Here is a 16508-nt window from a genome sequence, read left to right on the forward strand (position 1 = left end):
CACACAAGCGGAGCGGCTGTGGCCTGCTTCTCCCAGGGCCAGTGTGGTAAATATTTCAGCTGCTTACATTTGGTCCATGCAAATGGAAACTCTGCCAGGGAGTTTGGCTAAAATATTCATGGACAGCATCTGCTGCGGCCTCAGCCAGCCCACACAGTGAGCATGTGTGTGTGTGTGTGTGTGTGTGTGTGTGTGGGTGGGTGTGTGTGTTTGCGTGTGTGTGTGTGAAGGGGAAAAGATGCAAGATTCACCATCTTTTCTCAGTGTGTGTGTGTGTGGGTGTGTGTGTTTGCGTGTGTGTGTGTGAAGGGGAAAAGATGCAAGATTCACCATCTTTTCTCAGTGTGTGTGTGTGTGTGTTGTGTGTGCATGTGTTTCTCATGTGCCCTTGCATGTCTGTTTGTCTGTGTGTGTGTTTGCATTTTGCATGCTTGAGTGTGTGTGTGTGTGTTTCCTGCTGGGGGTCAGTGATTCTTGCTGTGGGTGTGTGTCTGTCTCGATCTGCTCGACTACACAGCCAACAGCAAACTCTTCCTCCTCCCTCCCTCCCTCCCTCCTCATCTCTTTTTCTATCCCTCTCTACTCTCCTTTCCATCTTTCTTTCCATCACACTCCATTTATCGCTCTTTCCGCCCATCCCTCGTTCCATTTCTCCCTTCCTTTCCCAGTATTAGTGCAGTAATCAGTGTTGCGAGCGCCGTCATGTGATGTCCAACACACACACACACAAACGTGTTGAGCGGCAGGCCCAACAAGGCCGTTAGGGCCAGTAATGATATGCATGCAGAGATCATGACAACATCATTATGGCCGCAGGCTGTTTTTCTTGTTGACGGCTAGACTCTGCTCTGTGTGTGTGTGTGTGTGTGTGTGTGTGTGTGTGTGTGTGTGTGTGTGTGTGTGTGTGCGCTAGCGTGTGTGAGAATGCGTGTGTATGTGTGTGATGTGTGTACAAATACACACACACTCTCCCCATCCCATTCTCTCTCTTAAGTGATTTATTGATGCCGGACTGAACTTCCACCCCCTCCTTTTTCTCCCTCTCTCTCTCTCTCATTCCTCTTGCTCTCCCCTCCACTCTCCATTTTTCAGCCAGGCAGCATGCTCCCCCCCCACCTCCTCCTCCTCCTCCTCTTCCGCCCCTCCCCCATTCCCTCCATCCTCTGAATCCATCACCCCCCACCCCAAGGGAGACACAATGATTTCTTGTTAGAGAACTCCAACTACTAAATGACATCTTCAGGAGAGAGAGAGGGAGGGAGGGAGCGAGAGAGAGAGAGAGAACATGAGCAATCGAGAGAAAGAGGATAAAGAGGGGAGGACAAAATGGGAGAGTGGAAATGAAAAGAGGAGGCGGAGGAAGGAGAGGAGGGAGAGGAGGAGGAAAAGGGCAGATTGGGTTGAGGAAATGACAGCCAATGAACGAAGGATGTAGGAGGGAGAGGAGGAATAGACAGAGAAAGAAGAAACAGAAGGAAGGCGGGGGAGGAAAAAAAAAAAATCGAGATTGGGGGGTGGGGTGAGGGGATGGAGTGGCGGCATGACAAAAGCGAAGCGATTGAGATGGTGAAATGAACGAGAGTGAGAGAGAGAAAGAGTAGACGGTAGGAAGGCAGTGACCTGATTTAAAGTGAAATTCAGCATGGACTGTATGTCTGTGAGGAGACAGAGGTGGAGGGAGGGAGTGTGCAAAGAAAAAAAAAAAAGAGAGAGAAAGAGAAATCAATGGGAAGGAAGGGAGACAGAGACAGGGATGGTGAAGAAATGGAGATTAAGAGAGAGGAGCATTAAAAAAGACAAAGTAAGACAGCAATTGAAGGGAAAGGAGAAAAGAGGGATAGAGGATGGAGAAGCAGGGGAGGGATGGAGGGATGGAGGGATGGATGGATGGATGGATGGATGGATGGATGGATGGATGGAGGGGGCACAGAAGCAGACTGGGATTTATGACTGGTGAGTCTGTCAGTCTGTCTGTCTGTCTGTGGTGGAGAAATTAACTGTTTGTGGATCCTATTAACGCCTCCAAAGCATAACGGCGCTATATAGGTCCATCAGAGAGAGGATTGACATTACAGTGGTAAAGAGACACAGAGGTAAAACAAATACTCAAAGACTCAAAACCACGCATATGGCTGGACCGTGTGAGGTCAATCTGTGAAATTGGGGCTAAATTGTTACACAAACAGTCAGTGGTCTATAATGCTAAATGCAGCGGTATATGTCCACCAGGTCTGGCAAGGATACGCAAAGAACGTATATTGCCAAGAAGTGAAAGTCAGTTGTTCGCTCCATTGCAACATCAACGCCCAGCAGGAAGCTACGCTTCTACCATTTTGGACTGAAAGCGACTATTGTATGCCGGTAAAACGTCCGCCTAAAAAGTGCCGTACAAAAGTAAAACTAAATTATTTATATTCTATTGTCATATTTGAAAACAATGGCCTTTGTTGAACAATAAAATATTATAAATATAATACACGTTTTCAGTCCAAAATGGCAGCAGCGGCTGTTGTAAAAAAAACAAAAAAACACTGGAGATTCGTCTCTCACAGTTCCAGCGGTGACGCAACCGATCGTGGAATGCACCTGATTGGTCCCCTGGTTTTTCTGCTTGCCGTTGCAAACAGGAAACAACATGGCGGCCTGCTCGTAAACTTTCTGTTATTCCGTCAAAACAATCCACCAAAATGTACTTCTGAAAACATTTGAGGTGAGAAATAGACTATGCCACTGTTGAACCTCGCTTCATTTTAGAACTAGATCGCCTAGTTTGAAAGCTCGGTCCAAGTTTTGGGAGCTGGACACGTTGCGCTGGATGGGCGCGTTTGCATAAAGGACTGTTTCCACCTTTTCATTTTGAAAGAGTAACGGCCAATGAGGAAACTCCAACACTCGGCCAACCAATCGTGTAACTTCATCACTCAGTCAGTCAGTGAAAGACTTTTGCGTTTGTAGGGCTGGCCCTCCAAAAACAGAAAGAGAGAGACACACAGACTTTCCTGAATATTAGTTACTTTGAGTAGAGCTGATTGATAAAGGAGGCGGAGGTGGAGGTAGTGATAATCATCCAAGAGAATAATGCAAAGCTTTAGGAGGGATGAGAGGAACGGAGCGAGAGACATATAGAGAGAGTGACTTGGAGCTCACTCACCTGTTTGTGCATTTCAATGTTAAGGCCGTAGGACATCTCGTAATACTGAAACACAGAGAAGAACATCAGTTAATATGCATGATTGAACATAAAGAATATGAGTTGACTGACATGCAAAAGCTTTCATGTGTGGAGTACATAAAGGAGGAGTTTTTTTTTTTATTATTATTATAATATAATGAGTATTTCCCATGCAGATATAGGAATATGGATATCATTTTGACAGACTGAATGAGGAATATAGACTTTATGGGGATAAAAGCAAGGCAATGCATTATTAATCCAAACTCAATGCATACTGTACATAAAACATAAGTTATGACAACATCTGCGTCTTCTAAGTCAAATAGAAATCTTAAAAAGGTAATATTATTATTATTTTTCAATTTTCTTATTATTTTTATTTTTATTATTACTATTATCATTTTCATGCTTGAAAGGTCTTCCTATTCATGTGGTGTCAATTTAGTTTATGTAGTTTCTGTTCATTTTGTATCTCTAAAAATCAATAAAAACAGAGTTACAAAAAAAAAAAGAAATCTTAAAGTTAAATCACTACACCACCCGACGACTCACAAAACTGACATCTTGAATTTACGGCACATTATTTTTCATCTGCTATAACTGTTAGAATTATTTGCATCCCGGCAGATAAATACAGATGCAGTTGGGCTATTTAGTTTGATTTTATCTGCACAAAGATGAAATGCACAAGTGATACAAATGATAATAACATCATAGAACACAGAAAAAGTCTGGTGATTTTCTGTATTTTTCTTATTGGAAACAAATCCCACGAAAAGCCTCAAAACAATAATGAATTAATCCTACAGTCAATCCCACACACACAGACATGTTGGCGAAAATACTCACTGGCACGCCAAAGATGTATTAATCTGCAGCTGAAAATATTCCCCAACAAATACACTATTTACTCCCGTTTGATTTAAGTTTTCTAAAAAACTGTCATGCCCAGCTGTTTTTGGAAATCACTGAACCTTCTTAAGAAATCAAACCATACATTTGTGACCTGTTTTTAAAACATTAACGTCCTCAGAGAACCGATAGGGTAGGGAAGTCAGAGAGTATCATATCATAAAACATAAAAACCAAACAAAAAAAACCCCACAAATATTCTTTCTTCGAGACAAGAACTAGTGACGAGTTACCCGCCTCAAAACATCTAATTTATACCTTAACTAACGCGTGATGTTATATTTACATAAATTGGCAATTCAGTCGTTGTTTTTACACAAATAAATTCAACAGTGTGAGCCCAGAGCCACTCTTAAAATCTTTTCTTGCTCCTCGCTCCAGACGGTGCCAGCCCTCGCACATGCACTCTGAAGTGCACATATGTCCCTAAAAGCACATCGCCACTAATTTCACCTTGACTCTGCTGAAAGTCAATGGCACTTAAATGACCCTGAGGTGCGTTTCGGAAGCCAGAAACCCGAAGCGAGGCGGGGAAATTGTCGCCGGGCAGAAGAAGGTGACAGACTATTGCAATAATCATGTCTAATGTGAGCTATTTGACCCTGGCTTTTACGCGAAAGTACAAGGAGCTGCGAGCAACGCAGGAGGAGATGAATGCCACAGAGAGAGACAGGTGAGGCTCTCCCTCTCTCTCTCTCTTCCACTCGGTCTCTCTCACTCTCTACCTTGGGAGATGGACGAAAAAGGGGGAGCATTTTAAAGTCAGATGCCTCGAAAAGTGACAGGCTGACATTTGCTTTTCAGCGTGGCTGGTTGTGGAGAGAGGATTGGCAGCTAGGCAGCCAGAACAGGCTGGCAGGATGGGAGAGGAGATGGCAGGGGTCCTCTCTCTCCAGACATCTTTCCTGGCAGTTAGCACGCGCATGTGTGTGTGTGTGTGTGTCTGTAGCACAAGCCTGCAACTGTGTAGGCGTGTGTATCTACGTGCTTTGTGTGCACGTTTCTCTGTGAGTGTGTGTGCACTCCTCGTTCTCTGTGTGCCAACATAAAAGACGCCTTTCCTGGCAGCTGGCGGCTCTGCTTGGCAGTTGGTGTGCCAAGTTTCGCCTGTTGCTTAGCAACATCCAAACTCATCCAAACCCAAATCATCAGCCAGGAAAGGAGACCTGGCCTGTGCTTGATGCCAGCTACCCCCCCTTCCCCATCACTAAAACTTCAATCCCCCCCCACCACCCCAGAAGTCTCCGCTATGTGCCAAGATTGCCACATAGCTCTTTTTTGGCACAGCGGGTTCTGGGCAGCCGACACTCAGTCAGCTGTGGTTGTGTGTGGTTCTGATCACAGGTAAAAATCAAGGCTTGAGGTTTGCAGACTTAAAAAACAAAGAAAGACAAAGAGTTTTAGCCTTTCCTTCATCCAGAAAAACAATCTGCTGATCAAGTATCCTTTACAATCATATGGCCACAATTATTCACACAGCGTTGCCTCTGAATGGCACGACTGCAGAGGAAGCAACTTCCCTGTACGGCTGCACAATTAATCGAAAACACAATTTTATTTGATTTTTTTATTATTATTATTATTATTATTATAATATATTTTTTTGCCTTTAATGGATAGAGACAGTGATAGATATGAAAGGGGGAGAGAGGGGATGACATGCAGCAAAGGGCTGGTAAGGACTGCTCACGTGGTACTGGGGCTGGGCAATATGGACAAAATCTTCTATCCCGATATACATCGGACCGGCACATACGGGTACTTCGCAAAATGTCAAGGCCGTGCCCCATTTTGGGGGAAAGAAAATCCCACAGACTTCAATGCAATTTGACGCATGTTTGGATTGCACTTTAAGTTCGTAAGCATTCATCTCTTATACAAATGTTTGTTTTATACACATGTCTTAATTATTATTTTGCAATCTTGCCGGAACCTGAGAATTCACGAAACCTTAATAAATAAAGGTTGATCGCCGACATGTCCCTTCAGTCTTCCCCTCGTCCAACACAGTGGCCAGATATTGCTTATCCAGACATCTATACATATTTGATTGAATCACGTTAGGCTAAGTTTTGTCTGTACCAACTTCGTTTGTTTCTACGATTCAAACCATGGTCACATTTTTACTTGTATAACTTCCATGATGAGATGCAAACGCAAACAATTTCTTGTTTTATACAAACCAACAGTCTAAAGCATAAAGGTATTAACTTCAACAAACCAGCATATTCACTAAAAGGATCTGAAGCAAGTACACTTTGGGACTTCTACTAGAGGTCAAAAACTCCACAGGTTGCCTTTACATTGATGATACCATACTCCTTTAAAGTGATAGTTCGGGTGTTTTGAAGTGGGGTTGTATGAGGTATTTATACATAGTCAGTGTATTACCTACAGTAGATGACGGTCGGCACTCCCCCAGTTTGGAGAAGCAGACAGGAGTACCAACACTAGAGCAAAGCAATGTACTGCTGTGGACGGGGACAGCAGCAAAAACTTATTTTATAGGTGGCTAAAATAAATTTTTGCTGCTGCAAAGAATGGCTCACCTAAAAAAATCAACATCAGTTTAGGTGTACGCTATATTGAGAATATTTTCGATGGTTTATCTTGCCGTGAGACAGCTATACAGTCTATTTTTCCAACGGGGAACTGAAGCCGTTATCTATGCTCTCGCCAAAGCAACCAGACTCCATTGAAAACAAAATCAGTACTTTTACCTCACAGAACACCGGGCGGGGGGGAGGGGGTTGCCGGTCTACCGCTGCCTTGATCAGTTAGTTCGTTTGTGCTATTGTGTGACTTTGGTTAGTTTGGATGCACCAAAGTCACACAGTAGCACAAACAAACTACTCGATCAAGGCAGTGGTAGACCAGCAACCCCCCATGTTCTGCTAGGTAAAACTACAGTTTTTTTTCCAGTGGAGTCTGGTGGCTTTGGTGAGAACATAGATGGATACAAGAGCTTCAGTTCACCATCGTAAACGACTGACTGTCGGCAAGATAAAGCTGTGAAAATATTCTAAATATAGCGTATATTTGAACAGAAATTTATTTTTTTATGTGAGCTTTTATTTTAGGTGTCTAAAATATGTTTTGCTGCTACTCCTGTCCACAGCAGTACATTGCTTTGCTCCCATGCTGTAACTCCTGTCTGCTTCTCCAAGCTGGGGGTGTGCCGACCGTCATCTACTGTAGGTAATACACTGACTATGAATAAGTAGCTCGTACATCCCCCCTTCAAAACGCCCAAACTATCACTTTAAGAAGAGGATCTTTTGTTAAATGCTGTATTTTGAGAGATTCATACACAAATGTTACGGACACTAAATTGAGGTGAATTTACTATATAACTTTAAGCCAACTCTAACAAACATGTGAAAATGTTTGAAATCAACACTTGGACCAAGAGGATACCCAAGTTTTGGCATTTTTTCTTGTGTTTGATCAAAGAATATGTATGAAAGAGTATGAATCAGACCAGGCATTGGATGCCAGCTTTTAGCGCTTGGAGTTTGATACTCGGTGCTATAAACTTGGTACCTTAGACTATATAAAAAGATGGTTGTTACCAAAACAGTATGAGGTTCTATACACAGCTGTAGACAGATGTGGATACACTTCAGCTCGGTATAGCCCCAGAGTACATATCTTGGAGACAAAAAGAAACACTTGCAAACACAAGCACAAGTTTGCCCGCCCATGTAAGTGCCGTTTATTCTGCACAAATATATGTGTGTGTGTGTGTGTGTGTGTGTGTGTGTGTGTGTGTGTGTGTGTGTGTGTGTGTGTGTCTGTGTGTGTGTGTGTGTATGGTAGTGTGTGTGGTCTTGCGTGTGGTTTTTGGTGGATGTTGTTTGGCAGCTGTTAGCAGATGAAAGGGTTTTAGCGGACTTGGCACTGCATGTGTTGTGGAGAGACGTGGCCTCTGAGTGTCTCACCATAACGTAGTGCCTCTGGATCTCCGTCTTCTCTGTGGCCAGTTTCTCACATTCCATTTTCAAACTGCAACCGAGAGAAGAAATAAAAAGACGGTGAGTTTTCAGTTGTATCAAGTAAAAAAAATGCACAATGCAATTAGCAACATGACAACAAATTACTCTCTACTCGATCCCTCTCGCCGTCACCTCTCTCTCTCTCTCTCTCCTCTTCTCTCTCACACTCGGTGGGGGGAGGAGGGAGCAGGGTGACGGGGGTGCTGACAGCCCATTATCACCTCAGAGCAGAGCAGAAATAGACGAAGTCACGCTTGGAGCCTGAAACCCAGCCAAGACTGCAGGCACGCACATCCAAGGTGTCTCTCTCTCTGGACAATTTTCAATCTATCCATGTGCCCTCCACTCATCCTCATTTTGTTGCTTCCCCAATTACCAGCCAGTCTGTCTGTCTCTCTGTCTGTCTGACCGCTCCCCCCCCCCCTTTCTTTCACCTTCGACAGCGCACTCTGCCAAGTTTCACCCAAGTCGAAGCTTCTGCTTTAAGTGGGTCAAAAGTGCCAGCTCTGTCTGGATGTGTAATAAATCTGCCTTTTTTCTGTTTTAACAATCTTCTTCTGCTGAGGACATGACCTGTGCATGTCTTTCAGTCCGTGTCAGGCTGCTAGAGCTACAGCGAGACCTGGCGTTGAAGCTCTCAGACACACAAACACACACACACACACACACATCTCTGAAGTGATAGCAGCCAAACACCTCTCCCATGTGTCCCATATTTCTGTCTATCCTCGGTGTCTGCCCGTCTCTCCTCGCACCCAAACCAGTCCCCGGTGTCCTCTAAAACTGGATAATGCCAATGGCTGGATTTGCAAACACACACACACACACACACACACACACACACACACACATTTCTAAATGTGTTATATCAGGTCCAAGCACACAAACACCTCCCTTGTTACCTCTGCAACTCTCTCTCCATCTCCTCCGACTCCCCTCTCCCCTCCCTCCCCAGAGAGGTAGTATATTTTGGGCCCTCGGCAGTTTACGCCAACTTGTTTGCGGGCGGCAGATAGATTGATAGGGGGGGTTGTGGTGTGGTGTGGTGTGGTGGTGTGGTGAGGGGGGACGTTGGAGGGAGGTGGTGGTGGTGGTGGTGGGGGGGGGGTCGTTTGGCGGAGGAGGAAAATTAGAATATGATTAATACCGCAACATTACCCCCAGCCGCAACAGGTAATAACGGCCCCATCCGCTCCCCTTCGCCAGCGCCGCGTGCGCACACACACATAATTGACTCATTTATCATTGCCAGTCAGTTGAGGAGAAGAGGGACGAGGGAGGAGAGAGAGAGAGAAGCACGGCGAGGAGTGGGAGAGAGGGCGGTGGAGGTGGTGGGCGAGTGGGGTAGTGAGGATTAAACCCCCCCCCCCCCCCTCCACCACCACACTATAGATTTTATTACAGTGGAATTGCCTCTCGGCAGAAGCCACTCACAGCTGGGCTGAGGACTAATGCGACTGTGTGTGTGTGTGTGTGTGTGTGTGTGCACGACTGTTGTTCATCACAACATAAACTTGGGATGAGCTTGGAGAAGCACAGTAATCACTAGACAGACACACACAAACACACACACACACGTACACACACATAACAAATGAACAGTTATTGATCGGCTCAGAGATAATGATTAGAGATTGTTGTGGAATTCCTGTTTAAAATGTGTTGCTCTGATTAGAACTGTACTTAAGATTGTTTTCATTAGCAATTAATCAGTTGATTATCGTTTTTGATTTGTCACTTAATCCTTTAGTCTAGAAAATGAGACCACAACCTCAAAGATTCAGTTTATATAAAGCACAGAAAGGTATCAAATCCTCACATTTGAGAAGCTGGAACCAGAGAATGTTGTTTGATAAACGACTTCAACAGTTAATTGATTATCACAATTGTCCCCCTGACTAGTGATGTCACGATAACACATATATAGTAGTCGATACCAATACCAGTGAAATTCCACGGTTCTCAATACCCAATGCTATACCACGATAAACAAAAGTAAAACAATAAATCCTGTGTACTTCAACATACATTCCTTTGTTACCGTTTTATTACTGTTTTTTGTGAATTTATTATTAATCCCTGATGATCCGCCTCAAGTTTCTTGCCAAAAACGAAATTTTACCCAATACTCATTTGACTGAGTACAGCTCAGATTTCAACACAGAGTTGTTGTTCACAATGTAGCTTTATCCGAGAAATTTTCTATTGTCCCCGGGACGCCGTAAAGGCCCCGACACACCAAGCTGAAAGTCAGCTGACGAACAGTTTGGGGCCGTCGGTGAGCGTCTGTCCACCTAGTTTGGCTCTAGTTTGCCCGTGTCTGAGTTTTGCCTTAAGTCTCGAGCCCTGATCCCAGTACCTATGATACCTGCAGTACTGTAGAAAAACAAGTACCGTCATGTATTCATTTTGGCATTGACTTGGCACCAAAGTATTGGTTCTTGTGACATCCCTACCCCTTACAGTTTGAGTCCAGCTAGGAACCTTTGTTACATGTCATCCCCCATCTCTCTCTACTCTCACCCATCTAACAAAGCCATAAAATGGCCAAAAAAATATACAAGAAACTATTGTGGTTGAACCATTTTCTGTAGATCCACTGATCAATTTATCAACTTATTTCAGCTCCATGTATTATGTTTAAGGACAACTTATGGTTCGTGGATACGTGCGTTCTTACTCTATAGAATTCACAGCAGGTCAGAGCATTTGTGTAGTTTAAGGAGCTTGAAAATGACCACCTGGCTCATCAGATTTTGTTTAACAAATGAGCAGCAGCCAGTCGTGCTATTAAATATCACTAAGGAGAGTCAAGAAAAAAAAATCAATGTCTCTATACCCGTAAAATCAGTCCTCTGTTTTTTGGCAAGGCACTCCAGAAAATGCACAATAGCACTACAAGGTTGCATAGCAAACATATACACACACACACACACACACACACACACACACACACACACACACACACAATGTGCAGATATACACTTCTTGTGCTTACAGGAAAGACCCCAAGGTCGCACTCAGAAAGAAATAACCATTCCCCACAAAATGGACTTCAAGGAATGAAATTACTCTGTGTATGTGTGTGTGTGTGTGTGTGTGTGTGTGTGTGTGTGTGTGTGTGTGTGTGTGTGTGCCATTATGTGACTGTAGGAGCATAAAAGAGGAGGGGGAAGAAAATGAGGGAGAGAGGGGAGGAGAGCGGTGAGCAGGAAGTGGGTATTTCATGTCGAAATGATTGCCTGTAATAATTAGTCTTTGGCTCAGCACCATTTACTGAGAGAGAGGGAGGGAGGGAGAGGAGGGTTGGAGGATGGAGAGAAAAGACACAGCAACACGGAGAAAAAAACAAGACTGAGTGAGTGAGCGAGAGAGAGAGAAAGAAGCGGCAAGAAAAAAAGGAGATATGACTGTGTGTGTGCGTGTTTATTGTGTGTGTGTGTGTGTGTGTGTTAAATGTGTGTGTGCCACGGTGGGCTCGGTTCCTCCAATCTTTCACTGGCGGTGACAGGAGATAAGATGATCAGCCGAATGCGCTACAAATCTGCAGCCTGCCAGCCTTCAGACAGCTCTGTCAGTGCTGCACTGCTACTGAACACACACACACACACATTCACAGAAACACACCGACATACCACTCAGAGCATGGAAGCATTTAGGTGTGTGTGTGTGTGTGTGTGTGTGTGTGCTTGTACATACTAAACCAACATACTTACAGCATATACTGCAGGCATGTAGGCACACAGAACCCAAACGCACACGTGAGCACACATGCAGTATGCACGCCCCCACACATACACACAAACCTGCTAAATAAACACAGGCATGAACACACACACACACACACACACACTAACGAGAGCCTACAGACAACGAAGCATCTAATTAAGATCCTGTACTTTGTAGAAATGTGCCGACTGCCTGTCTCAATGTTTGAAACAGGCGACTGGGTATTGTAAAAATATCAACGCCTTCCTTTCCAGCGTTCGTTTTTCTTAATAATACTTTAACTTTCCCTCATTGATTATTTTACTTAAGGAGTTTCTGCGTTCACAGAAATATAATTCAAGAAAAGAACATTGATTTTCTTTCCACAAAAAAGGCACCAGCATGAGCAGGGCTGCAGAAACAGAATCATTAAATTAGTCGGTGCAACCTGATTTATTTATTTTTTTTGATGACAAATAATCAGCTGTACAATTTTCCTGTCAAGTATACAGTAGAATTACAGTGATATTGCTACAAGCGTTGGGCAAGCGGCACCCCAAACAACCATTCACGTTAAAGGAAAACAAGTTAATCTTCTCCTTCCACCAGCTAACGGTGTGTCTAAACAGACAAACACTACAGAGTAGAGATGTCATGAGAACCGATACTTCGGTACCAAGTCGATGCTAAAATTCTGAAATGTGACGGTACTTGTTTTTCTACCGTGTGAGTGATTTGGTTAAAGAGATAGTTCCACGTTTTGGGGGATTTAACAGTTTTTCCCACTTTCCCAGAGTCAGAAACTAATAAAAGCTTTAGGACAGATATTTTGTTTTATGCATTCGGTGTAGTCTGAAGTTATGTCAAACAGCAATATTAGGCTATCTTGGCTCAATTGTTGAGCGTCTATGGGATCAAATAACATAATCATGATCCCATAGGCATCCAGGAAGAAGTAAACTAAGGGTGAGGTGAAGGGGGCCCCTTTTTTCAAGCTTTGTGGGTCCCACAGCCTAGTTTACATCATTTTTTAAACAAAAAGTCCCAAAGGTCTAGCTTTACAATTGTAAATATTTGCTTGTGAGTGAAGTCTTCTATGAGTCACTTTGCATTGCTGGTTTTAACTAACCAGTTGTTCAAAATACAAATATGTAAGCTTGGGCTTTTGCCACATTTTTCTGGCATAATAGACCAAACAACGACTCAAGAAAATAATCTGCGGATTAAACCATGACCAAAAACCAAGACTGATAAGTACTGAAAACTGGCATTAAATGCTCGGTCAGATTCTCTGTCTTGTTGAACAAGTATTTTATTGTATATGTTCTCATATATTATTGGAAAAATAAAAAAATTGAATTCTTCGTTTTATTTGACCATATGTAAAGCATTAGTGAAGACTTTGAAAAGTGCTATATAAATCGGATGTATTATTATTATCATAAAATCATAATTTTGGTAACTTTACACTATTCTATTAAAACAAAACGTGTGCTAAGACACAATCAAACACTGATGAATTTGAGGAGTTTTCATTTTTGTTATTTTCTTAAAATTAAAAGGGTTTTCTAGAAAAAACATTTCTGAAAGTATGGTATCAAAAACAACATTGATTGGCATCAGTGGTCAAACTCACTGAGGCACCGAAGGCTGCAACTAATGATTATTTTCATTATCAATTAATATGCTGTCTTATCTTCTCAATTGATCTATTAATAATATTGTTTATGAAATGTTAGAAAATAGTGAAAAATGCCAATCAATGTTCCCAGAGCCCGGGGAGACATGTTTTGTCTTATCATCAACAGTTCAAAAAATATTAAATTTGAAATGATATAAAACAGAGAAAAGCAGGAAAACCATCACAATGGAACGGCTGAATTTATTACTAAAATTGTTATCAATTAAAAAGGACAAACCGTTCAAATGCTACATTTCACAGCACAAAGCATACATCCTGATAAAACATAATTTTCAGTGTAAAAACATTTCCAGGCAAATCAGTCAGCGCTAAACCTTCTGATCCGTATTAATCCTGACATGCTGCTACCAAGTCTGCTTCCATCTTCAATTCACAACTTGAACTTGTTCTGCAGTCTGGAGCCCGTCGTTGTCTTGGCAAACAGGCATCATAGCTGACACAAGTGCTATACAAATACAGAGCAACCAGCCAGTAAAGAACACACACACCCACACACTGATGGGAGCCATGTAGTGACTGCACCAGCGTCGTGCCTTTACAGTGTCAGGACCATTTAGCCCGCCAGCCTGCAGGTATGTGACTGTTCACTTTACATCACATTAACTATTGATCAACCTTTCCTCTCTGCTCCACTGGAAAACCTCCAGCCTCTCTCCCAGTCTCTTCAAACACACACACTCACATTCTCACACACACTGGGGACCCACCCAACTCGCCTGTGTACTCTTTCATCATCTCTCAAGGGTGTGTACAAGAGCAAATAAACACCTACACATTCTCACACACACACACAAAACAAAGCCGGGATCTTGTCGCACAATAGCAGGCCAACCATAACCCCTCTCTGCTGCCAGATAGCGACACACACACGCAGAATTAAAACAGGGAGAGGTTGGAGCACACAAACCAAACCACAAATAACAAACGACAAACCCTCAGCCGTCCATAAAGCAAATATATAATTTCATAATTTGGTGAGTGACAGACGAGAGGCAGTTAAACTTAACTGGCAAATTATGTAATTATATCTGTATACCAGTGGCGGCTGGTGGATTTTTTTTTGGGTAGGGCCAATCAATTTCAACAAACATCCTAGTACGATTCAATGCAAAAAAAGGTATCAAAAACGCATTACTACTTTGCAGTTACATTTTTATCATTTATTCCAACACTGACATAAGGACATCTTATTCATACAATTCAGTATGTTAATATACTAGTGCTTGGCTGTTCCATTGTCATGCCGTTAAAATGGGCTGTGAGAGAAGAGAAGTGGAGAGAAGCGAGAGACGAGAAGACAAGAGCACGCGAGAACTGACATGAGCCCTGACGAGAACAGAGAGAGACACACGTGAACGTGCGCGCGCACACCATGGGCCAAATCAGTTTGGCCCTCCCGGAAGTCTTTTTTACGGCGCTGATTGGATGAATTGTATGTCATTCATGCTTGTAATCATATATCTTTAATCAGTGATTGGCTGTACTGCTTATTAGACCCGCCTTCCTTGGGCCAAATCCATTTGGCCCCAGAAAGTGCACGTGCAGCAGAGCAGCTGAGAGGTGCACTAGCAGAGAGTTCAAGGAGGAAAGCAGATATTTGGCGCAGTTATCCTATTTTACAAATATTACGGGTATATTCCATAGGTCAAAAACACACATATTGACAATTTTTAGAATTTTTATAATTAATAATTTTATAATTTTTTTTTTTTTTTTTGGTGGCTCAAGGTGGGTGGGGCCAGGCCCCGTGGCCCTCTATTGGCCGGCCGCCACTGCTGTATACAGTATAAACACACGCAGCCTTCTGGATGCATACACACTTTAAGATATATTCTGTTCAGACTCGACTCTTCGAAGCAGCTCATCACTAGAACCAGCCAATGTTTGACTGATAAATGACAAACTATCAACCATCACATGTCGGCATTACTGTGAACAGTTTTTTTTATGAATGAGGTCAAACACAAGTTCGATATGTGTTCTGTCTGAAAGAGGTACATCTGGCCAATATCACCAGTCTCTCTGCTTGTTATTGCAGCAAAATGTAGCATTTGATTCGGTGATGGACAAATATTTTAAACCACCACACAAGCTCAAGAGTGTGTGTGGCGGTTACTACTGCTGTGTAGTATTTGGGCAGAGAGGAGTGGAGGGGCTCGTGAGTGATGAGTGGCAGCGTGTTAGTGCCAAGTGGAGAGCCTATCTTACTCTACAGACCACACACACACACACACACAAACACACACACAAAGCAACCTCTGTGTGTGTGTGTGTGTGTGTGTTTATAGAGAGAGAATTACAGTAATGAGAGCTATGTGTCAGCAGCTCCTCCCATCTCCCTTCAGTCTGCTGATTACAGCCCGTTTAGATAGTTAACACACACGCACGCACGCACGCACGCACGCAGCAAAAAAACAGCAGCTGACCCGCCAATGACCCTTTAACTAATTAACCCTTCTCTTTCTTTAGCTTCCTTAGTAATCTCTCATCCCATCATACCAAGCACACATGGCACCAAAACCAACACACAAATTTAGAAGCACCCCCTGCCACCCACCCATCCATCCTCCCGCCCACACACACACACACACAAACACAGTTGCAGCTCATCAGCGCTAATCCCTTCCCTCCGTCTCTTTCCTGCCGTCTAATCCAACATCTATCAGAATCCAGCCACCTTCACTGAAGACAAAATATACCAACTAAGCCCCGCTATTCCTAGACAACATCTATTTGTGTGTGGAGATAATTGGGGAGGCCCGTGCATGTGTAAGTGTTTGTTAAGCACATGCACCAGATTGGGAGTCTGCCTGAACGGGCCGGTGTGTTTGTGTCTGGCTCTGTGGGCGTTCAGGTCATGTTTTCCCCACAGTGTGAATAGTGTCCAAGTGGGTCTGATTACATGAAGGTGAAGCATGCAATCAGATGCTGAACCGTGTGGATCTGTGCTCCGACCCGTCTGCTGGAGGACTAAACAAGGCCACTGCTAATCCTGCTGACCGCTGTCTGTCTGGAC

General features: G+C 43.4%; 1 protein-coding gene across 6 annotated transcripts in view; it reads right to left on the bottom strand.

The window, feature by feature from the left end:
* Positions 1 to 16508, bottom strand: part of tle2a (TLE family member 2, transcriptional corepressor a) — a 61309-nt gene that overhangs the window by 14223 nt on the left and 30578 nt on the right. For 5 of the 6 annotated variants that reach the window (XM_074635467.1, XM_074635463.1, XM_074635464.1 and 2 more), the window contains exons 3-4: positions 8029 to 8092; positions 3152 to 3196 (exon numbers count right to left, since the gene is read on the bottom strand). In XM_074635467.1, coding sequence (XP_074491568.1) covers positions 3152 to 3196; positions 8029 to 8085 — 102 coding nt within the window. In that variant the 5' untranslated portion in view covers positions 8086 to 8092. Of the gene's footprint in view, positions 1 to 3151; positions 3197 to 8028; positions 8093 to 8187; positions 8209 to 16508 lie in introns of those variants that run through there. The other variant, XM_074635468.1, reaches the window with a different exon arrangement.

Source organism: Sebastes fasciatus, chromosome 5 (assembly GCF_043250625.1).
Source record: "Sebastes fasciatus isolate fSebFas1 chromosome 5, fSebFas1.pri, whole genome shotgun sequence".
In the NCBI taxonomy this organism is placed as follows: domain Eukaryota; kingdom Metazoa; phylum Chordata; class Actinopteri; order Perciformes; family Sebastidae; genus Sebastes; species Sebastes fasciatus.